Source organism: Centroberyx gerrardi, chromosome 1 (genome assembly GCF_048128805.1).
Source record: "Centroberyx gerrardi isolate f3 chromosome 1, fCenGer3.hap1.cur.20231027, whole genome shotgun sequence".
In the NCBI taxonomy this organism is placed as follows: domain Eukaryota; kingdom Metazoa; phylum Chordata; class Actinopteri; order Beryciformes; family Berycidae; genus Centroberyx; species Centroberyx gerrardi.
Window position 1 is genome coordinate 37,926,425 of NC_135997.1, and position 25,586 is coordinate 37,952,010.

A 25,586-nucleotide genomic window follows, 5' to 3' on the forward strand; every position below is an offset into this window, starting at 1 on the left:
AATTTCATCTTTTGCATGTACAGTAGTGTTGTGCACATACAGTATATGTAGCCAGCTGTAGAGGTGGGATATTCAGAAACCGATATGCTGTAGTTTACCCTCAGATGTGTTGAGCGTACGGTGAACCCAACAGACAGTACGGCTTACATTGAACACATACCTTGGCTTGTTACCACTGAGCTTGTGTAATCATGTCATGTTTAATATATGTTTGGGCCACCGATTGATCTCCTTCCCTCCTCTCCACAGAGAGTGAAAATGCCCAGGATGCAACCTACGCTAACGTCAGGATCGAGTACAGAGGCGGAGACAGGATTATTTACACAGGGGGTCCAGAGGGTGGCCAAGTCTAGCATTTGGGGTCCGAAGACCATCAGCACAATAGTGTAACTATAATGCTAACTATAAAGATATGATTGTTTTTCAGATAAATATTGGGAAACCCTTTTGTTGAATTGCAATCTTCCATCTCCCTTGAACATGATTGCTTTTCATCTATTGTGTAGCCAGAATTCAGCAATATACAAATAAACAATCATATTCAGATCAGTTATTACTGTAAGGACTCACTTGGCTTGTACTGTCTATATCAGGACAATACAGGCAGTGTGTAGAAACATTTACTATTGTCATTCCATCTATACATAAGAATCAACATTATTGACCAAATAGCATGTGAATGCAGTGCTGTTTGGCATCGAGGATGTCGGAGCTTCCCACCAGCATGTGAACGCACCAGAAGACATGGAGACTTTTCAAATCAATGAAATACCACAAAACATTTCAGTAACTTTGACAAAAACACACCCAGGCAGGATGTTCACTGTGATGGATCTCAAGCAAGTTCCAAGTCTCTGCATGCTGATTTTCATACCGTAATACATGGAAATGAATGGCTGACTGGAAGAAAAAACACATTCAAACATCTAAAGAATTATGCAAGAAGCATGCTTTGGAAAAAGGCCTGTAGTAATGTTATGTATGAATTGTAGTAAATGGGCGAAAACATGCAAAACCACTTCTGGTCCTTTTAGGGTAGAATTCAGCAATGTTCTGCAAGTGGATTAATATTAACTTACCATATTGATGCTTCATAAGGCTGCGTCGCTACCATTCCCTGCACACCGGCTGCGCTTTGATTGAAAATACTGCATGTGACGTGTTTGAGAAGGTGCGTTTAGTGAAAGTACCACCTACTGCAAAGTGGGTGGTAGTGGGTGGCATTAGCTGGAAACACTTATCAGTACCTCCCTCTGTCAAAAAGGGCAATAGTTCATCAAAACAAATGCGCTCTTTAAATTGAGGTGACATTAATGTGTCAATGAGACAGAAATAGCCAGTAACGTAAAGAAAATTGTCAGTGGCACGCAGAGCAGGGCTTCAGTCAGGTTCTGCATATGCAGTCCAAGTAAATCTGTGAGCCGTTGCTGCACTCAGGCTGAAGTTAACTTCTTGTCATCCGTCGCCAAAAATCACCAAGTGCAGGGCTCTCACTAGTGCTCAGCTCCGACCCGACGGACATAAAATGGACATCAAGATATTTCAATAGTTTAAATAGTTTGCTCATGTTAAAAAGCCTTTTTTGCGAGCTTAAGGTAGCCAGTATTTCTCACCAGGCTCAGCGTGTCCCCTCTTTTTGCAATTACCGTTAATGACACTTCAAAGTCAAAGTCAACTTTATTGTCAATTCTGCCATATGTACAGGACATACAGAGGATCGAAATGTCGAAATGGGGGGGGGGGGCAAACCCTCGACTCAGCAACCTTGCCTACCTGTCCAGAAAGAACCAAGGCCCTGGATGTCCAGAAGATTATAGAATCATTTGCACTGAACCACAACAACAGACGCATCGTCCTTCTATAAAACAACATGGCCTACAAGATTGTGATGATAGCCAGCTCGTTTTACACCATGCGTGCACAGTTGACAGGCATAGGGTAAATGCACTTCTCGTTGTGGCTGCACTGTGGATATTATTCCTTTCATTTCTGACGTTGTGATAGATATTTACTCTGTAACATTATAACCAATGCACAGCAGGACGCATGTATATCGTCAGCCTACAAGTTATTTTTGTTTGCAATAGAAATATAATCACTAAGATTGTGATGATAACCAGCTCGTTTTACAAGTGTGTGCACAGTTAACAGGCGTAGGCTAAATGCATTGCACTTCTCGTTGTGGCTGCACTTTGGATATTATTAATTTCATTTCTGACGTGATAGCCATTTCATCCGAAACATTATTACCAATGCACAGTTGTTTGATTATGCATATGGAATAAATGCACTTCTTGTTGTTGTCGCATTTTGGATGTATTGTGTTGTTATTGCTGAAAGACTTCAGCACCGGACAGCGCCCGTGCTGAAGTCTTTCACCTTTGCACGTGAAAGACTTGTGGTCACTTGTATTAGGCTTATAGCTATTTTGTTGAATATTCTTTGGCCAAATTCAATTAAAAACTACATTTATATCGAATGTGCTGTGTGCCATATCTGCTTTTATTGAAAAAACAAGAACTTCCTTATAAAGTAACTCGGAAGTCATGAAAATCGACTATTTTCTTAGCACCCCCACATATTGGTCAAGCCCCCCCTTAGCACCGGGAGAGAAAAAATCCTGGCGCCAGGAGGGTGTTGTCAATGTCCAGGAGGGAGGGGAGTGAGGCGCCGATGATCTTCCCAGCCGCGCTCACTATGCGCTGCAGGGTCTCTCGGTTGGAGGCGGTGCAGCTCAAACCACACAGTGATGCAGCTGGTCAGGACGCTCTCGGCGGGGCCTCGGTAGAAGGAGCACATGATGGGTGCCGGGGCTCTTGCTCTCTTTAGCTTCTGGAGGAAGTCAAGGCGCTGCTGGGCTTTCTTTTCACTTAGTGACATTACTGTGTTCTTTTTATACTCTGTGTAGCTCTTTTGATTGGCCAGAACTTATTGTAATTTCTGCTGAACTGTGATTGATTATACATATTCAAATTAAAGGAATAGTTCACCCAAAAATGAAAATTCAGTAATTATCTACTCACCCCCATGCCAGTAGAAAATCGGGTAAAGTTTGTTAGTCCATACAACAGTCCCGGAGCTTGCCAGCTGAAGTACGTTGCAGCGTTCTCCAAAACAACTGAAGTTGCTGGAGACCGGTCTTCAGTCTTCAAAAAATAACAGAAAATAACCATAAAATGTCTCCATGCAGCTCTTACAGCATAATCCAAGTCTCTTGAAGCCAACAGATCCCAAAGTGACTTGAAAAGACATTTACACCATTATTTAGCTGAAATCACCACTCTACCTGTTGTTTTCAAAATACGTCATGTTTGCGTGTGGCCTCGATAGTTAAGACTAGCTCCAATTACCAGAAACAAGACTTCCGCTTTGGCCGTTTAGCCTTCAAAATAAAAGCACAAGATTTTAAATAGGTAGAAATACTGTTTTAAACCAATTACTTTGTATTTAATAGTCAAATTCAATAAGTGAGCACCCATATTAATGTTTGATGTCATAATAATAATGAAAAATGCCATATATGCCATTTAACTATAAAAGCTGCATGTATTACACTGTGCAGAATACATACAGAACAGAGACTAAAGTGGACATCACTTGGGTGCTCACTTATTATAACAGATTTTGTGGAGTACATGGTCCCAGAGCACGTGTACCAAATTTCATGCAATTTCGTCATCTGGACTAGGAGATACAGTTGTCTGGCCTTTGTGGCACCCCCTATTGATCAATCTTAAAATGGCTTTGCACACATGGTTAATGAACATATTTGAACATGTTCACCAAGTTTCATGATGATTGGACAATCGGTCATGAAGTTATAACAATTTAGCTTACAGGCCACGCCCCCTCACAACTTTAGATGCTACTGACTTGGTTGCTTATGGAGGAGATGTTAAAAATGTGTTTTTCAGAAAATTCAATCTCAAAAACTTTGCAGTCGGTCCTTGAGGGTCCTTATGGCAAATTTGTAAAGTAAGGACTGCTGGATATGTGTACCACATTTAGTGTAAATCGGACAAACGGTGTAGGAGTCACTGTGGGGGGAAACAACGGTTCCCCCCCAACTGAAACTAATGGGATAAACACCAAATTTGACATTGTAAAATGCAAAAACTACTGATCAAATAATGGAAAAGAATAAAATAAGTTATATGGAGGAGCTAGGTCAAAAGGACTTGGCTAGATGTATCACAAAACTATTAATGAACTGATTGTCCTTACTCCATGAAAGAATGGATGAATGATCCCATACAATGGCCAGATGTGTCATTCCTGGACATTTTCTGCTACCTTATTGGAATTTTAGATTTACAACTAGAAAATTGCATTTCTTGTATAAAATGCTAGTGTGATTGAATGCTCGTCATGCCTTGTGTGATGATAGTTATTAAGATAAGACAAGATAAGATAAGATAAGATAAGATAGCACTTTATTAATCCCCTTGGGGAAATTCAGGTGCCACAGCAACAACTAGCAGAACAGTACCAAGGAAAACAAGTAGGCTACAGGAAGATAATTAAAAAGAAGAGTTAATGAAGGTAATGTACATAGCCTACTATAAAACTATAGAGACAGTGCAAAAAATGCAAATGAATGCAAATAATACTACTAATACTTCTAACTACTGCTATTCTTTCCTTACATGGCTATGGGTAATATTGTGAATTTATGCAGCCATGCCAATAAAACAAATTTGATTGCAATCTTGTTCATGCATTGACAGAACATGTTTGCTGGCCCATGACAAATAAATATGTTATAGGAGGGTGTATTTCCTTTGCTATTATTGTCTGTCTGCTGTCTTCTCACTATAGCCTACACGGCGTGTTCACAGGTGTGTCCACTCAGTTTTCTTGTAATCACACAGAACATAAGTTCAGGATTTTTATATTTATTTGCCGTGCAATGCACAACACAGCAACTTTTCGGCAACATTCTTTGTTTTTAGACTTTAGAAAAGGCAAAACTAAAGAATGTTTTCATATCGCGCCGCCAAGATCAGTACTTCACAGTGATTTGTTTTCCCCCACGTCAGCTGACGGAAATGACGTTTTCCTCCTGTGCCGACTGTATCTATGGCCTTTCAAATTTTAACAGCTCTATGGGCTTGAACCCCTAGATATTGATATACAGGGTTTTCAATAACTTTTTAATTGATGGGGAACAGCAAGAGGTCTGGGCATTAGGTAGAGGGGCGTTCATTCAAAAAAGGTTGAGAACCACTGACATAACATACAGTAAGTGCCTTATGGATGTAATGCCTTGTTCCTTCATTGTAAAAAGGCAGAAATGGGGCAGTGGAACCTGCACTCCCACAATGCACAGTGTGTACGTCTGCATCACAGAGCTGCATGCCTGGATGGACCAGACCATCGCTGCCAACTAAATCCACCTTCATTCTGTTTTCGGTTTCATCCTTCGAATCAATAAAATGAATGTCTAGCTACAAGCTCGTTGTGGTCTGGTTTTGATGAGTTCATTTCCTGTGTGAAGCAGAGGAGTTCATTTCCTGTGTGAAGCAGAGGAGTGTATATGAAGTGTCTCGACAGAGCATGGGAGTCTTGTAGTAGTGGCAGACCCAACACGCACTTGCAAATATGATGCTAGTAATAACAAAAATTTGTGACTCAATCATATCGGTTGTAAAATGCACCATCATTGTCTTTAGAACTGATGATGGTCTTTTGACCGAAACGTTTTCTGTCTGTGCACTTTTGTTTTTTTCACTTTTTTTTCACTTCATCACTATGTAAATAAATTGTGGCATTTTTTGCATCAGTTGGCCTCTTTTTGGTTTTTGACCTTTATAGTGTACAAATTCTTTTTGATCTTCCATAAAATGCACGCATAACATACAGAATTCAGAAACAATTCTTTTTTAAAAACATACCATTAACATTATCAGATTCTGATCAACAGCTCCTTAATTCCCTTTCACACCGGAGGAGGTTTTAGCAGCTGTTAAATCTACACCTGAAAACAAGATGCCAGGACCAGACAGATTCCCTGGAGAAATCTATAAATCATTTTGGTCTCATATCAGCCCAATTCTCATGCCTATGATTGAGAATTGTTGCGATAGGAGCACTGTCCCAGAAATAATGAATTATGCATCTATCAGTGTATTATATCAAAGCAGTAAAGACCCTACTGTGTGCTTCTCATACCAGCCTACAGGCGTCCTTCATTTTGATAAGATTGTTACTGAAGTGATTGCAGGGAGACGGGAGAAGGTTTTATCAGGTCAGACAGGCTTCGTTCCTCAGACAACCTGAGACGCCTTTTGAACGTGATAAACTGCTTGAATAATAATCAAACGGCCTCTCTGCTGCTGTCATTGGATGCAGAGAAGGCATTTGACAGAATTGAGTTGACTTTTCTGTTCTCAGTTTTATCAAAATTTAAGTCAGGACCAGTTTTAAAAAAATTGATTAAAACGCTTTATAGTTGTCCCAAGACTATGGTTTCAACCAATGGCATTTGCTCGGCTCCACTATCTTTGAGCAGAGGAACAAGACAAGGATGCCCACTATCCCCACTGCTCTTTGCAATGGCTACAGAACCGTTAGCTATGTGTATGAGAAGAAATGCAAACATAAAAAGGTCAGAAAATTACTAACCAAGAACATAAAATATCACTTTATGCAGATGACATTCTTTGATATGTTGAGCCTGAAAATGCAATAGGCAAGGCAAGACAAGGAAAGTTTATTTATATAGCACATTTCGTACACAAAGACAATTGAAAGTGCTTTACACAAGGTATATAACACATTACAGACATACAGAATAAGATAAAACAAGCACAGATCCTGTACAGACCAGCGCCACGTGTGTTCTTTGCACTGTAACACTGCGACACGGTTCAATTAGTTAATTCCATAATGTTGCTTAAATACCACAAGGTAATAACGTTACTTACCGTTAAAGTTTGCAGGGCAGCAGAAGACGTGTTACTGTTTACAAATCCGTTACTAACACAGGCAAGTTTGGAGCAAATAGTGGAATGTTAAGTTTCACTTTTGTTTTCACACTCTGTGGAGACTGGATTAGTACAATGCTGCTGGTCTGCTGGTCTGCACATCTCCAAATGACAAACATGACATGATGTGAGCATCAGAGATCGATTCAGATCAATTTCTATACACTGACCAAGTTGATTTTGTGCCTCTGTATGGGAAACTGCATCTCACAGTCAAAGACGCCCTCTAGAGGCCATCTGACCAAGTGCATTATCTCACTAAGCATCCCTCACTGACTGACTGCCTGACTGACTGACTGACTGACTGACTGACTGACTGCCTGACTGACTGACTGACTCACTGCCTGACTGACTGCCTGACTGACTGTCTGACTGACTGCCTGACTGACTGACTGACTGCACCTTGTGATGCCCTCAGTTGCATCATGGGAAAAACAAAGAGATAGTGTGTGAGAAGAACTCCGCACATTCTAAAAACACCGGAACAACTTGGGTCTCTGGATACAAAGTAAATTTAAATGAATCTAATGCATGTTAGACAGTATTTAATAAGATAGCACTTTATTCATCCCCTTGGGGAAATTCAGGATAATGTACTCCCTCCCACACACACATGGAGGTCAGGGTCTGCAGCTGGCAGCGATTCAGTGTTTTGTTCAAGGTCACTTCAGCAGGTTGGGGGGGTTGAACCCGGGTCTCTCTGCTTCTCCTTATAAATATTAAAAATCAAGTTCTAACTCTAATGCATTTTCAAACGATTTTGAAAATTGCTTTTGGATGGGTTACTGTAAAAACTTACTGTCATTCATTTCAATGTAACATTTACAGTCTTCCTGACAGCCTTTATAAAAACACACTTCATTTACACAATATTGGCTTTACTCTGTACACAGCATCTGGATACATTTTAATGTGATGCAACTTAACATAACATAACATAAGTGTACTTTAACTGCATACATTGTCATTGGGGGAATGGAGCACTGTTACCTGCAGTGTCAGTAAATGTCCTGCTCTGTCCAGTGAGGTTTGGGTTTAGTGAAAGAAGGAGAGAAGAAGTACAAACTGTGTGGGTGAGACACAGAAATGTCTCAAACTAAAGAGAAAGTGAGAAAAAAAATCAAGATGACCAACAGAGACAACAGAAACCAGAACCTCAACAAGACAACATGCCGAAATAACAAGAAAGAGAAATCTAAATTGTGTTGAAGTCTCTCCAGTTCGGCTGAGTCTGTAGAAACAGAGATAAAGAACTAAACCCCGAGCCTCCTCCTCGCTCTGAACACGTCTGGGAAAATGTGGATTATCAGCAGCTGAGTCCGGGCAGAGAGGAACGACAACACGCGTGTTCCCGGCCGGGATTACGCTGACGCGGGTTAATAATTGGTGAACGTCTCGGGTATAAAAGAGGAGCGGAGGCTGCAGAGGACCAAGCTGAAAACATGGCCTTCCTCTGGATCCTGTCCTGCCTCGCCTTCGCCGGCGCCGCCTACGGTGAGCTGCTCACACATCAGGAAGGGTTTTACATTCAGATCAGGATGTTTCAGTTATCTGTGTGTGGTGTAAACTTTAAAAAAAATTAATTGTCAAGCAGAGTGGCACTGGACAGATCAGTCAGTCCTTCTGGGATGATAAATGGAAACTTTATTAATCCTACAGGGAGGAATTGTTAGTAAAGATATAAATGTAAATGTAATCCAAAAACATATGATGAAGCAATACACTGACTAATTTCATATTGACATTTCACAGAAATATTCACAGGTTTACACGACAGAGAACAGATTATCAGAGTTGTGGATTATTTTTCCTTAAGTATGATCATGATATTATGAAACATTTCATTTGTGTGAAAATGTAAATAAGTTTGGAGTTAGATGCAAAATGTCCACGAAGCAAACTTACAAGTGAATTGAAAAATAAAGAATCAATGATGAAGTTGTAGATCTATCCATATATTATATATTATATATTATATATTATATAGTAACAGTTATTTAAGTTGCTGTATGATCCTTAATATTCTGACTGCTGCTGTGTTTTGTCAGCCGGTCTAACTGTCTGCCTTCAGATTGTAGTAATGTTTTCTGCATGTATCAGTCCAGCAGGACTGACTGCTGCTAGCTGTGTAATAAGCAGTGTGTGTGTGTGTGTGTGTGCGTGTGTGTGTGTGTGTGTGTGTGTGTGTGTGTGTGTGTGTGTGTCAGGCTGCGGCTCCCCAGCCATCCCTCCAGTCATCACTGGTTACTCCCGCATCGTGAACGGTGAGGAGGCGGTGCCTCACTCCTGGCCCTGGCAGGTCTCCCTGCAGGTAAACACACCGCAGCACACACACTTCCTGCTGATTAAACACACACATCAGTTCACATCAAATGCTGATTTAAAATTATTGGATTACATACTTCTGTCACAAGGTGGCAGCAGTTCATTTAATTTCAACTATAAAGACAACACACAGCAGCTGACATGCAGCCAAACTGTTGCATGAAAAATATTACTTTGCCTTCAGGAATGCAAAATATAACTAATACAAATTTAGAAAAAAAAGAATTGCTTGCTGTAATTCATTACTCTGTATTTCATAAATAAGAATGGTTTTAGTCTCCAAAATGTTAGTATTGTGTAGTCTAAGGCCTCAGGTTGGTTTATAACCTCAGCAGCATCTCATAATGAGTTATATTTCTATGCCAGACATTATTTATCATTTTCAGATTATGGAAATCTCAATTTGGAATGAAACTCTGAAACTGAGTTGGACAGATTTTTGTTCTGTTCTTAATAAACCAAACCTTCAGCAGTATAAAAACAAACTGACCCACTAACTGTTCAGACACACTGACAAACATAACTGGCCTGTAACAAGCTGCTTCGTTGACTTTGTTGACTTGGTTAAGTTAATGCCTTCTTCCTTTGTTGGGAAAAAAACAGTCAGAAATTTACAGAAGGAATAAAATCAGATGAACTTTATTGATTCCTGAGGAGAAACTGAACCAAACCTCCTTGAGCTTGAATCAGTCCAGGAGGTTTAAAGAGTGAGCGCTGCTGCAGACCACAGTAAACCTTCACTGCTCGTAGTTCTATCTGGATTTCTTTCTGTCTCATTCACCGTTCTGTGTTTTGATCCCAGGATTACACCGGTTTCCACTTCTGCGGCGGCTCTCTGGTCAGTGAGAACTGGGTTGTGACGGCTGCTCACTGCAACGTCAAGTAAGTCGAGGCAACGAGCAGAAGAAGCCTGCTGCTCTGGGGCAATAGCAAATTTCAATATCGATCGGAAATGTCAAAATCAAAACGTATTGTAAATGTATTCCAATGAGCCAGTTTATTTGTCTACAGTTACAGTTTAATGTCAAATCATCTACATTTTAAATAAAAGATGAATTTAAAGGAGTCATGAGAATAAATGGAAAGGGAAAGGGTGAAGTCAGAATATTTTCTTTTATTTGTTGCTTTGACAAATAGCTGTGGAGGGGAAAACACTGAACTGTATTGAGCTGAACTGACTGAGCTGATATGAAATTAATCAAACTGAATACGATTGAACTGAACAGAATAGGACAGAGTAGAGTAGAATATCACTGAATTGAAGTGAATCAGATTGAACTGAACTGCTGTCTGCTGTCTGGTGCAGGACGTCCCACCGTGTGATCCTGGGTGAACACGACCGCTCCTCCAGCGCTGAGGACATCCAGGTCATGAAGGTTGGCAAGGTAAACTCTGTCTGTCCCGGATAGAATATAGAATATATTTATATCTGTTCCACCAGCTGACCCTCCCGCTTCCCCCCGAAGGTGTTCAAGCACCCCCGCTACAACGGCTACACCATCAACAACGACATCCTGCTGATCAAGCTGGCCAGCCCCGCCAAGACGGGCGTGCGTGTTTCCCCGGTGTGTGTGGCCGAGACCGGAGACAACTTCCCCGGCGGCATGAAGTGCGTGACCTCCGGCTGGGGCCTGACCCGCCACAACGGTGAGGGAGGCTAACACACACTCTGAAGACCAGCTGCATCTACACACACATTCACACTGTGAGCCTGACCGCCACAACACACACTCTGAAGACCAGCTGCATCTACACACACATTCACACTGTGAGCCTGACCGCCACAACACACACTCTGAAACAGTGGAGTTAAACCATGGAGGCTGAGAGTCTGCAGGTTTTCCTTCCAACCAAACTACAGCAGCTGATTTCACTGATCAGCAGCTTCAAGCAGAGAGGAGGAACTCGGAAGGCTGGAAGGAAAACCTGCAGACTCTCGTCCCTCCGTGGATCAGGTCGGACACCGCCGGACTGAAAACTCTGGGCTTCATCTGGGTTTTTCTAAAGTCCTAAACAAACCGGATCAGTCTTGTCCTGTTCACATGGGACTGGTATCATGTAGAGACTTCATGTAATTCATGAATTCCCTCCCAACCTCTGTGCTTCATGAAACACATTCACACAGGATAATGATTAGCTTGGTTCAGTCGTCTGATTTAAATCTTGTATGTTGCAGCTCCTGACACCCCCGCCCTGCTGCAGCAGGCTGCCCTCCCCCTGCTGACCAATGAGCAGTGCCGTCGCTTCTGGGGCAACAAGATCAGCGACCTGATGATCTGCGCCGGAGCCTCCGGAGCCTCCTCCTGCATGGTGGGTGACAGTGGCGGACGGCGGCCATTTTGATGTCAAGTCCCTTTCAACGCCGCACAGTCAGACCGGGAGAATATACTTCAGTACAGATAGAAAAAGAAAATGTTCTGACGTTTACAACATCAACTTCAGTTCAACAGAGCAGAGTACATATGTACAGTGGAGAGACAATGCAAAGTGCAACACTGCCATACATACATCCAGAGTCATGATTCGTTTACTGAGCTTTTTATTTGTTTTAGGTTTAGTTCAGTTTAGTTATTTGCACAAATAAAGTAGTTGAAAAAGAGAGGAAAAGAAATACAAACTGTGCAGGTGACACAGAGGAACCTTGATGGGCTTGAACAGTGAAAGCATCTCACCCCAAGGAAAAAAAACACAAATTAGACAGAAACCAGGTGAAAATACACATGCAAAGATAAAAGTTTCAGACCTGCTGCATATGTTTCCTCACAGCAGCATCACATGCATTAGAGCCAGAGGTGCAGCAGCTCAGTTCTCCTGCAGCTTTATCAGCATCACTGCTTGATGTTTTGGTGCGACTGGTTTTCCTCCTGCTGTGTTTCAGGGCGACTCTGGCGGCCCCCTGGTCTGCCAGAAGGCCGGAGCCTGGACCCTGGTCGGTATCGTGTCCTGGGGCAGCGGAACCTGCACTCCCACAATGCCCGGCGTGTACGCCCGCGTCACCGAGCTGCGCGCCTGGATGGACCAGACCATCGCCGCCAACTAAATCCACCTTCATACTGTTTTCAGTTTCATCCAGACAATCAATAAAATGAAAGTCTAGCTACAAGCTGGTTGTGGTCTGTTGTTTTTAGAATTTATTTCCAGTGTGAAGCAGGAGGGTGTGTGAAGTTTATATGTGTCTATGAAGCTGCAGCAGGGGAGTGTTGCACTACTGGCAGACCCAACACGCCCTAATGCAAATATGATGCCAGAAATAGGAAAAATTTGTGTTTTTGCTATTATCGGTTGTAATTTTCTACATAATTTGGAAATGATTCTTTTTTAAAAATCATACCATTAACATTATCAGATTTTGATCAACAGCTCCTTAATTCCCCTTTCACACCAGAGGAGGTTCCTGCAGTTGTTAAATCTACACAACAACAGGAACCAGGACCAGACAGGAACCAGGACCAGACAGACTCCCTGGAGAATTGATTGAATAATAGTCAGACAGCCTCTCTGCTGCTGTCACTGGATACAGAGAAAGCGTTTGACAGAATTGAGTTGACTTTTCTGTTCTCTGTTTTATCAAAATTTAAGTTTGTTTTTATAAACCTATTTATAAAACCTATTTATAGTAATCCCAAGGCTACGGTTTCAATCAATGGTATTTGCTCAGCTCCACTATCTTTGGGCAGATGAACAAGACAAGGATGCCCACTCTATAGCCTATAGAGTGGGCACATAAAATATCACTTTATGCAGATGACATTCTTTTATATGTTGAGTCTGAAAATGCAATGGGTAAGGCATAGGCATTGTGTATATAAAAATGCTGTAGCCTTCTTTATTGTTCCAATATGGAAGGAAAATATCTATAGAGTTGAATGCTGTAATCACTGTAATGACTAGCTGAAGTCTTCATCCTCTTGGTTTTGCATCTGGGATTCTTCTGTTGTTTCCAGATTTAAACCTGTCCTGTACAACAAGGCCAACAGCACTGCATCACAATAGTAGCCTAAGATCTGGCATATCACTGTGAATAAAATCTAATTTTACACTTTGGTTTTGCACAAGGTTTAATCACAAACCCCTCTGATGTGTGTATGTTCATCATGTTCAAATGTGAGGTTAAAAAATGAGATCCCATTTTGAAATTCATGTAGGCCTACTGTTGATTTTCCATGTTTTACTTTTGTTTAAGTACATGGTACTTATTTAGTCTGATCTTCAGACTGAACGTCCATCTGGTTCCACTCCATTATTCAGCTGAGATTTCCTCCTCGTTAGCCGTTTTCTGTGTGGGGGGGTCGATTTTCCCCGAACCGATCACTAGTGACCGACGTATCTGAACCGATCACTAGTGAGCGCCGTATCTGAACCGATCACTAGTGAGCGACGTATCTGAACCGATCACTAGTGAGCGACGTATCTGAACCGATCACTAGTGACTGACGTATCTGAACCGATCACTAGTGACCGACGTATCTGAACCGATCACTAGTGACCGACGTATCTGAACCGATCACTAGTGACCGACGTATCTGAACCGATCACTAGTGACCGACGTATCTTGATCTTATTAAACGAAGCTTCAGAAACCCTTGCCAGAGTTCAACTAAAACTGAAGTAGGTTTTATATTAAATGGATATTATATTAAACATTGCTTTTCTTAAATCCATACACTGGATATTGTACATAAAATGTGAGTGTTTATTTCTGCAAGTGCCTTTTCACAAGTTGTTGAACTTTAAATAACTGTTTGAATTTGAACCACAGTTTGTTGGCAACAGGTTTGAACCGAACACCAGGCCTGGTATCTGTCAGTATGAAAAATGAGGAACTGAAATAATCAGTCAGCTAGCCTAGTGTACTTCCTTTACCATGTGGTGAGTACAAGGGCGTAACTTTGGTTTGAACACTGGGAGGGGTTGAGATGCATCGACCCTGACAACACCAACCCTCTAGGGGGGTCGGGGGGTATGGCCCCCACGGGAGATGTTTTTTAAAGAACAGCTGTGAAATGATAATTTCTGGTGAATTTTAGGGGGAAAATACTTAAACAGACTATACAGTATTAAATAAGAAACTGACCTGGAAAACCTACAGTCATCCCAACATTATAGCAGGCTTTTTCCATTTTATCTTTGTTTTGGTTGTACTGCTGTGTCTGTGATTGCCGCTATTTTTTCCAAAACAGATGTAGGAATGCCTACAGGTTGAACTGGGTTGAACTTTCTGTCTGTGAAAACGGATGGAAATCTGATGGAGATGGACGCATCATCAGTCCTGTCCGGATAACAGACAGCTATTTTTGAAAATGAATTGAAATGAACGGAGATAACGGATCAGTGTCGCCGCGGCTAACGTAACTTAAATACCACAGGTGATAACGTTACCTGCCGTTAAAGTTTGTAGGGCAGCAGAAGACGTGGATATCTGTAAATCGGCGGAGAGTGGGAGTCAGTGGCATTTATCAGTGTGTGGGACTGAATGTGGCATTTAACCCATAGACGAGAGGCCAACTCTTAGTCAAAGACGCCCTCTAGAGGCCATCTAACGAAGTGACATCTAATGAAGCGACAGATATATGACTGACTTCATCGTGTGAACAGAGTGCAGAGCCAGAAAATGTTGAATATAGACAGATAGATGATGAGCTCCCATGCAGATGACAGAAACAGACCTGAGAGGAATGAAGAGGAATACAATTGAATTGCAAGATGTTTTCTACAGAGCAATGTTCAAATGGAGAGTGACTGTAATGGAGCCTCTGGCGTCCATAGAGGTCTGCAGCTCTTGGCAATGCCCACACAGCTATATGACTATGATATAGGATTACTAATCCTACTACTGCCAAGACTAATACTAATTGTAATACTAATACAAAATATATACTTAAATTAAGATTGCTTGGTTGATACGGAAAAGTCCTTAACGTGTGCTTAATACAGTCCCTTCTAGGAGTATATATTTTTATTATTGTTACTTGATTACTGCCTTATTATATATGCACATGAACCTTAGAAGTCTCACCTGTCCTGCTCAAATCCTCTTTCAATATGAAGGAAGAATACACACCTCTCCTCCATTCAGTCTATTTAACACACAAAGGCAATTGGTTGTGACTACTTAAGTGAGACTGAAAAACTTCCTTTTTCTTCTAACTTCTCCTCAGCAGCAGGGTGTTTTAGGGTGTACAGTTAGAAATAGAGGAGTTTGTCTGAAAGGAGCGACTGGCTCAGCTGAGGGTGAACAGAGACATGGAAGCTGTGATCGGACTGTTGATGATGCTACTTGGAGTCTCTCATGGTGAGCTGTTTCACTATTTGTCACGTATTAATATTCATGATTGTATATTGTGTGAATAAGCTGCTTTGTGTTGAACCAGTAATCCATAATGGTGAATGAATATAAATACAAGATAATTATTGATAAAGTATAGTCATGAGTATAGTTTAATCTTTATCAGAGTGTGTTCTGAAGCTGAATGAGCTTCCCTGGCTGGAAATGAGCTGTGTGTTCTGGAGAATTGCCCACTTTTGTTGATATATTAATTTTAAATCAATTCCCAACTAGTGTGAAAGTGATATTTGAGATCCTTTAACATTCAATAGCTTTTTACTATTAAATTATTTTGTAGTAGCAATGGTGTAGGAATTCAGGAATGAATTCACATAAGTATGTATTGATATACAGTATCACAAGTACAGCCCACTGCACATTAATGTATTCAATGATACTTTCAGGACTGGACATCTTGGCCTTCGACAGTTCCTGTCTTTGAGTATAGAAGATCAACAATACTACGAGGATTAACTCAATCACAAAATGCAATGAAAATAGTCATGAATAATCAAATACTATTGAGCAGTATAGATATATAGTAACACATAGAATCAGTTTCAAGAACATATTAATGTCTCTGCATGACCATGAGTAAAAAACTGTAGCATTGGAACTTCCAAGGCGAGACAGTGGGAGGCTGCAACAGTCTCACCATTTAACCTCTTCTTCCCTACCGCCCCCGCCGCTGGCTCCATCATTACAAACGCAGGTCGCACGGCCGAGCTTTGTTCAAACCCACAGAACTTTATTTTAAATTCTAGTCAAGATAACAAGTTTTCCAAAGACACCAAATGTGTCAAGCTGAATTACAGGGAAATGTGTAGAAAATGATGCACAAACATCTACATTTTTTGCATTTGATGTAATGGTGCAGCCATAAAAACATGGCATCTTGCATTTTAATATTTCATTCAATATAAGCAGCTAGAGCTTCAAGAAAGCATTGGAATGAGCAGATACAGAATATGGATGTGACATAGTTGTATAGGAAGTTGGTTTTTTTTCTAACTTTGAAGCTGCTTCAGGGGAAATTTAAGGGGAAAGTCAGCTAAAGTCAGGGAACATGGGGTTAAATGAACAGTCTCAGTGTTTGTGTGGCTGTGTTTCCCAAGAAGAACCTCCTGTCTGCATACTGTGGTCTGACACAGTCAGCTACAGCAAACCTATTACTCACAATATACCCCTATACACTGTTTCATATTCAATACACGAATATTTTCCCACACCTCAAATCTTAGATATGGATATTGATTGTGATATTTACTTTTTTTGTCTTATTTTTTGAATTTCTAGGTGTGGAAACCTACTGTGACGGCAGACAGAATGGAGCTCAATGTTTCGGAGCTCTGGGAGGAACTGTGGTTCTCCGACTGATCACTCAGGCCTCAGAAATGTGTGCATACAAATGGATAAAGAACAAAAATTTCACAGTTTTCATGGTGAAAAATAATAAGGTTGTGGTTAATGAGTTAAAAAGCAGATCCTCCTTTACTCCCAGTAATGGAACTTTTAGGATAAGTAACATCAGCTGGACTGACAATGCTGAATATTCCCTTCGCATCTTTAATCAACATGGACAGCGTATTGCAACACGAAAACTACAACTGTCCATTCAAGGTAAATAATTACTCTTATGAACCGTTGGAGAAATTGGAAATAATGATAGGCCACATATTCCAGTATCTCATAGCCACTTGTTAGTTTGCAGCACAAAGTGGAGGACATGCTGTCTCTGTTTGGGTTTATGGGAATACTCAATGTCAGTAATTTAACTGTCAGTAATATGATGTGTGATTAATATATACATTTATAATACAATGTCAGTAATAATGTTAATTATAAATAAATTATTTAAAAAATATTCTGCAATATTAAACTAGTTGACAAATTCTTATCCTGTGTTTATATTTTAGCATTGCAAACAAATGCACACCTGAAAATAGAAACATTGTACATGAATATAGTTGTACATCAGTGTTGTCATTTGAAAAACGTATTTCTCCAATTTTGGTGATTTTCATGTTTTCACCTCAATTGAAGGATTACATACATTTTCCATCCTCTTGGGTTTTATGAAACCATTTCAAAACCCACTGGATGAACCCAAAAAAAACATGGTGGTCAAACTAAACACAAGGCTGTTCTTCTGAGTTCCTGAAAAGTTGACATTTTGGAGGTTTTCACACAACAGTGATGACACACTGACTTCCACCACATGACTCTAATTGCATTGTAAAAGCTGACAGATTCTGGAAAAGTCAAAACTGATCTGAGTCTTTTCCCCTCAGCCCCCGTGTCCTCCCCCCTGCTGGCCTCTGAGTGTCTGTCCCAGGAGGAGATGAGGGTGTCCTGCTCCTGTGAGGGGGACAGTCCTCAGTACAGCTGGACTCTGAACGGACACGCGCCGATGGACGCCGAGCTCGTCTCCGGTGATAATGAGACGAACAGCATCACTCTGAAACCAGGCCTGTCGGGACAGCTCGTCTGCTCGGTCAAGAATCACATCAGCAGCGCCACTGCAAGCAAGAACATATCAGCCTGTGAAGGTGAGCCAGAACGTGAGTATGAAAATGTGTGACGCTGATGAACATGACACTGATTATGATAACACTGCAGACTCACCATGGGTACTCAGTCTGCATGCACATGCCTACCGTGTTCTCATATTCATTGAATGCACCTTATCCAATGGGACGTACGTATCGCAGTGGGTGCTTGCAGCCACAAATACCCTGTGTATTAAACCAACAACAACGAATCCAACAACAACAGCCACAAGCACAATCCAAGAAACTGAGGCATCCACCATGGGTAAGCAGACTGGCATCATAGTGTCCTTTAGACCCTCCAATCAAACCGTGGCTCTCCCCAGCACAGACCCATGGTACATTAGTAAGATGGTTCATTTTGCTGCAGTGGTTTCATTAACGTCATTTCCATTTTGTATTTGTCCTTACATCTCCTTGAGACCACATTTCATTAACAGGTTAACTTAACACCTGATCTCTTGTCATTTGAACAGAGCACATCCCGGCCATAGCTCGTTTACTGTCAGCAACGATATTTCTCTTAGTGTCTGTGGTGGGAATCTGCTGTGTTCGGATGAAAATGAAAAACTCAACAGCTCAAGGTCCAAAACAACTTTTTTCATCATCATTACATTTAGAGTGCTATAAGAATTTCATCTTTTGCATGTACAGTAGTGTTGTGCACATACAGTATATGTAGCCAGCTGTAGAGGTGGGATATTCAGAAACCGATATGCTGTAGTTTACCCTCAGATGTGTTGAGCGTACGGTGAACCCAACAGACAGTACGGCTTACATTGAACACATACCTTGGCTTGTTACCACTGAGCTTGTGTAATCATGTCATGTTTAATATATGTTTGGGCCACCGATTGATCTCCTTCCTTGACCTAGTGTTGTAGACTGTCCTTGTTGTTAAATCTGTATATACCTTCTGAAAGAGCAGTCCCGGTAGCCGTAGGGGTGAGAAGCCTTTTTCTTTGTTTTCTTTTCTCTTGTTTATGTTAGGGAGGCAGGTAAGCTGCTTGTATTTTTGTTTTCGCTTGCTTAAGTTAGGTAAGTTAGTTATTTTTCATTAGAGATCGTTCTGTTTGTTATTTTGGCTGTGCTCCCCCCGACGCTTTTGCTACCTTATTGAAGAGGTGTTTAATAAATCAATTCTGTTTGGACTGCACCTGCTGTGGCACTGGTCATCTTTGGGAGTGGGGAAAGAGGGGAGTCACTTTTGTGCTATGCTCGGTTTTCCCCTAGGCCGGGCGTAACATAAATTGGGGGCTCGTCCGTTCTTTTCTCATGTTTCGTCGGGTAGGTTCGGTAGGTATTTTGACCTATTTTTGTTTCATAATTTTGGTTGACACTTTTTTTCTTGAGTGGCACTATGGATTTCGATTTGGACTGTTTTGCAAGAAATCCTAGTTTGCAGCAAGTGAATAAATGTAGAAAAGTGGATTTGATGCTCATTGCGAATTTGTTTAATGTGCAAGTGCCGGTAAATGCGAGGAAAGAGGAGCTGAGAGAGCTCGTGGTTGAGAAGCTGGAGGAGGGGGGTTTGCTTGAGGGTTCATCCACTCCAGAGGGAGAAGGGAAAAGTGACGTGGAGCTCCGAGGTCTAGTGCCGCCCGTCACTCCCACTACTCCCACAGATCCTCCTATTACGTCAGGGATGGCGGCTGAGGAGCTCCGGCTGGCTCTCCGCATTAAAGAAATGGAGGTGAGAAATCGGGAGTTGGAGGTGGAGGCTATGCACCTTAGGGTGAAGGCTTTAGAGCTGGAACGCCAGCCTAGTGTTGCTCCCCATTCACCTGTCATGCAGCAAACCCCGTACTCTCCCCGTGGAAGCTTCGATGTGAGCAGGCACATTGCACTGGTCCCACCTTTCAGGGAGTCTGAGGTGGACTCGTATTTCAACGCATTTGAGCGCATTGCAGCCACTTTGAATTGGCCAAAGGATGTTTGGTCATTATTGCTTCAATGTAAATTGGTAGGGAAAGCTCAGGAGGTGTGTGCCACCCTCACAATTGAACAGAGCTTGGATTACGAGATTGTTAAGGCTACTGTGTTACGTGCATATGAATTGGTGCCTGAAGCATATAGACAAAAATTTAGAAAATGTGAAAAGAGTGTCAACCAGACTTATGTTGAGTTCGCGCGTGAGAAGGGAGTGCTTTTTGATAAATGGTGTCACGCCAGTAAAGCTAAGAATTTCGCGCAGCTGCGAGAGCTTGTGCTTCTGGAGGAGTTTAAAAAGTGCTTGCCAGAGCGCATTGTCGTGTATTTGAACGAACAAAAGGTTGCGTCTCTGGCTGGAGCTGCTGTTCTGGCAGATGAGTTTGCTTTAACTCACAAGAGTGTTTTTCCATCTCCCGTGCGTCGCGAATCCCCGGTACGTGACAATAGAAGAACGCGTTCACCAAGAGTTTCTCGGGGCAACTTTTCCCCCGGGGGTGAAAACCGTGCGTGCTTTTATTGTCATGAACCTGGCCACCTCATTGCAGTTTGTCCTGTGTTACAAAAAAAAGAACAGATGAAGGGTAAAGGGCCCTCTGCTGTTAGTGTGGGCCAGTCGCTAGCCAACCTGAACTTTTGACAGCAACCTTGCCAACAAAAGAAATTGACGATGATTTTAAGCCTTTCGTTACGCAGGGTTTTGTTTCTCTGACTGACAGTGAGGTGGACAGGGTTCCCGTTACTATTCTGCGAGATACCGGTGCGAAGTATTCTGTGGCTCGACGTGGTGTCCTGCCTTTTTCCGACCAGTCGTACTGTGGTTCAGACTTATTGGTGTGGGGAATTAAACTGAGTGTTTTACGCGTGCCGCTTCACACAGTTATTTTCTCCTCCTCCTTTGTGTCTGGTACGGTGCGAGTTGGTGTGCGTGATCAGCTACCTGTTGCAGGAGTAGATTTCATCCTCGGGAATGATTTGGCTGGTGAGAAAGTGTTTCCTACTCTCGAGGTCACTGAAATCCCCACTGCTGATGTGTGTGTTGTTGCTCCCGCTGCGCTCGATTTGCCTCCCGTTTTTCCGGCGTGCGTCGTGACGCGTGCCCAGGCTCGTAAGCTTGGTGATTTAGTGGACCTTTCCGATTGTTTTTTGAACGCGTCTGATGATCCGGTCAGCCCCTCTTCTGAACCTGAAAGTGTACCTGTTACTGTGGATGTGTTGCCTAATAATATGGATTTGTGTTTGGCAATAGATAAGGATCAGCTTATCCAGGCTCAGCAGTCAGATGGTACATTGGCTGCATGTTTGTCTGCAGCTCAGGAACAGAGAAATGCTTCACAGCCAGTGTCTTATCTGTTTGATGAAGGTGTGTTGTTGCGTAAATGGTCCCCTGTGTCTGGGATGGAATGTGATGTGGTCTCCCAGGTTGTTGTGCCGAAAGAGTTCCGGCTCCAAGTGTTAAGTTTAGCTCACGATCACAGTCTGTCCGGCCATTTGGGGATCAAGAAAACATATCATCGGGTGCTCCGATATTTTTTCTGGCCAGGGTTAAAATCCGATGTCACCAAATTTTGTCGATCTTGCCATGTTTGCCAAATTACTGGAAAACCAAACCAGGTTATTCCTCCGGCTCCTTTACATCCGATCCCGGTAATTGGCGAACCTTTTGAGCATGTCATAATAGACTGTGTCGGTCCCTTGCCAAAAACCAAGACTGGTCACCAGTACCTGCTTACCATCATGTGCGCAGCCACACGTTTTCCTGAGGCTGTCCCGTTGCGCACGTTGAGGGCTAAAGCAGTGGTGAAAGCCTTGGTTAAGTTCTTTTCCACTTTTGGTTTGCCCAAACGCATTCAAACAGACCAAGGATCTAACTTTATGTCTAAGGTTTTTTCACAGGTGATGACAGAGTTGTCCATTAAGCATCAGATCTCCAGTGCGTACCACCCGGAGAGTCAGGGCGCACTGGAGAGATTTCATCACGTTGAAGTCCATGCTTCGAAAGTATTGTGCCGGGTCAAACAGGGAGTGGGATGAGGGTCTGCCACTGCTTCTGTTTGCCATTCGTGAAACCATACAGGAGTCTCTTGGGTTTAGTCCGGCTGAGTTGGTTTTTGGGCACACTGTGCGCGGCCCGCTACGTTTGCTGCGGGAGAGGTGGCTTGCAGACAAACCCAGCCCCGCGCACAGCATTTTAGACTATGTGAGTTCATTCAGGGAGAGGTTGCACACGGCTTGTGAGCTGGCACGCAGTTCCCTTTCCGCTGCACAGTCTAAAATGAAGAAACAGTATGATAAGAAAACACTCAGTCGCAATTTTCAATCAGGTGACCGTGTTTTGGTTCTGTTACCTATTGTTGGGTCCAGCCTCCAGGCAAAGTTTTGTGGTCCTTACGAGGTTGAGCGCAAATTGAGTGACACAGACTATGTAGTTAGTACGCCGGATAGGAGGAAAAAGTCCCGTGTGTGTCACATCAATATGTTGAAGCCATATTTTGTTCGTGAAACCTCCGAGGTGCCAACTGTAAACTCTGTGCCATGTGTCTCTCCTGTGGCGACTGTTGTGTCACCATCGTACAGTCCCGAGGAGGACGGGTTGCGTGGGCAGCCTGTTTCAGTTCCATGTGCGCGATTAGAGAATTCAAAAATTCTGAAAAACCTGGAGGAACATTTGTCGTATTTGTCTGAGCCGGCCAAAAGTGATGTTTGCCATCTTATTCGTTGTCATGCACCGTTATTTGGTGATAAGCCCACTCAAACTACAGTGTTGCAGCATGATGTAGATGTTGGTGACCATAAGCCCATTAAACAGCACGTATACCGCGTCAATCCGGTAAAAAGGGCTGCAATGCAAAAGGAGGTTGAGTATCTCCTGGAAAATGGCTTTGCTGTGCCAAGTTCCAGCCCGTGGAGCTCACCCTCGCTTTTGGTTCCGAAATCGGATCAAACACCTCGTTTTTGTAATGACTTCCGTAAAGTGAATGCCGTTACTAAGCCAGACTCATTTCCTCTGCCACGTATGGATGATTGTATAGATCGTGTCGGGTCAGCCAAGTACGTCACTAAGTTAGACCTATTGAAGGGTTACTGGCAGGTGCCCCTTACACCTTGTGCATCTGAGGTCTCAGCTTTTGTTACTCCTGACCATTTCTTACAGTATACCGTTATGCCATTTGGGTTAAGAAATGCTCCTGCCACTTTCCAACGGTTAATGAATACAGTTCTTTCTGGTGTCAAAAACTGTGAGGCGTACTTGGATGACATTGTGGTGTATTCTTCCAGCTGGTCAGAGCATGTAGACAGTTTGCGGGAAGTATTCAGTCGTTTAAAGGGTGCTTCTTTGACTTTGAATCTGGCTAAATGTGAGTTTGGTAAGGCTGTAGTCACTTACTTAGGAAAACAAGTAGGCCAGGGGCAGGTGCGCCCCCTGTTGGCCAAAGTCCAGGCCATCCTGGATTTTCCTGTGCCAGAAACACGGCGGCAACTCCGCAGGTTTCTGGGAATGTGTGGCTATTATCGAGGGTTCTGTAAAAATTTTGCTAGTGTAGTTGCACCCCTAACTAGCTTGGTAAGCCCCTCCAGCCAATTTGGCTGGACTGCTGTGTGTCAGGACTCATTTGATTCTGCCAAGGCTCTTCTAATCATATTCAGATCAGTTATTACTGTAAGGACTCACTTGGCTTGTACTGTCTATATCAGGACAATACAGGCAGTGTGTAGAAACATTTACTATTGTCATTCCATCTATACATAAGAATCAACATTATTGACCAAATAGCATGTGAATGCAGTGCTGTTTGGCATCGAGGATGTCGGAGCTTCCCACCAGCATGTGAACGCACCAGAAGACATGGAGACTTTTCAAATCAATGAAATACCACAAAACATTTCAGTAACTTTGACAAAAACACACCCAGGCAGGATGTTCACTGTGATGGATCTCAAGCAAGTTCCAAGTCTCTGCATGTTGATTTTCATACCGTAATACATGGAAATGAATGGCTGACTGGAAGAAAAAACACATTCAAACATCTAAAGAATTATGCAATGTTCTGCAAGTGGATTAATATTAACTTAACTTAATTAATTAAGTACCACCTACTGCAAAGTGGGTGGTAGTGGGTGGCATTAGCTGGAAACACTTATCAGTACCTCCCTCTGTCAAAAAGGGCAATAGTTCATCAAAACAAATGCGCTCTTTAAATTGAAGTGACATTAATGTGTCAATGAGACAGAAATAGCCAGTAACGTAAAGAAAATTGTCGGTGGCACACAGAGCAGGGCTTCAGTCAGGTTCTGCATATGCAGTCCAAGTAAATCTGTGAGCCGTTGCTGCACTCAGGCTGAAGTTAACTTCTTGTCATCCGTCGCCAAAAATCACCAAGTGCAGGGCTCTCACTAGTGCTCAGCTCCGACCCGACGGACATAAAATGGACATCAAGATATTTCAATAGTTTAAATAGTTTGCTCATGTTAAAAAGCCTTTTTTGCGAGCTTAAGGTAGCCAGTATTTCTCACCAGGCTCAGCGTGTCCCCTCTTTTTGCAATTACCGTTAATGACACTTCAAAGTCAAAGTCAACTTTATTGTCAATTCTGCCATATGTACAGGACATACAGAGGATCGAAATGCCGTTTCTCTCAGATCACGGTGAAGGCAAATACAAGTACAAACAAAACAACAAGGGTATAAAAATACTAGGATAAAAAGATACTTGAAAACGGACTAAGAATTTAAATAATTATAAGTTAAGCTGGGGTCTGGGAGGACAATAACAAGGCACAGATCAAGAACAAAAAATGATAATTGATCTGATAATTAACATTATCAGATTCTGATCAACAGCTCCTTAATTCCCTTTCACACCGGAGGAGGTTTTAGCAGCTGTTAAATCTACACCTGAAAACAAGATGCCAGGACCAGACAGATTCCCTGGAGAAATCTATAAATCATTTTGGTCTCATATCAGCCCAATTCTCATGCCTATGATTGAGAATTGTTGCGATAGGAGCACTGTCCCAGAAATAATGAATTATGCATCTATCAGTGTATTATATCAAAGCAGTAAAGACCCTACTGTGTGCTTCTCATACCAGCCTACAAGCGTCCTTCATTTTGATAAGATTGTTACTGAAGTGATTGCAGGGAGACGGGAGAAGGTTTTATCAGGTCAGACAGGCTTCGTTCCTCAGACAACCTGAGACGCCTTTTGAACGTGATAAACTGCTTGAATAATAATCAAACGGCCTCTCTGCTGCTGTCATTGGATGCAGAGAAGGCATTTGACAGAATTGAGTTGACTTTTCTGTTCTCGGTTTTATCAAAATTTAAGTCAGGACCAGTTTTCAAAAAATTGATTAAAACGCTTTATAGTTATCCCAAGACTATGGTTTCAACCAATGGCATTTGCTCAGCTCAACTATCTTTGAGCAGAGGAACAAGACAAGGATGCCCACTATCCCCACTGCTCTTTGCA

General features: G+C 42.3%; 2 protein-coding genes across 2 annotated transcripts in view; both read left to right on the plus strand.

Annotated features, from left to right (window-relative positions):
* LOC139933341 (uncharacterized) overlaps positions 1-25,586 on the plus strand; it is a 41,017-nt gene that overhangs the window by 1,774 nt on the left and 13,657 nt on the right. The window contains exon 3 of the mRNA XM_078283344.1: positions 16,933-17,256. Coding sequence (XP_078139470.1) covers positions 16,933-17,256 — 324 coding nt within the window. The remainder of the gene's footprint in view (positions 1-16,932; positions 17,257-25,586) is intronic.
* LOC139933334 (chymotrypsin A-like) lies at positions 8,015-12,403 on the plus strand. The gene is made up of 7 exons (XM_078281816.1): positions 8,015-8,480; positions 9,194-9,297; positions 10,114-10,193; positions 10,618-10,696; positions 10,778-10,958; positions 11,488-11,621; positions 12,190-12,403. The coding sequence occupies exons 1-7, from the start codon at positions 8,429-8,431 to the stop codon at positions 12,349-12,351; spliced, it is 792 nt and encodes a 263-aa protein (XP_078137942.1). The 5' UTR covers positions 8,015-8,428; the 3' UTR covers positions 12,352-12,403.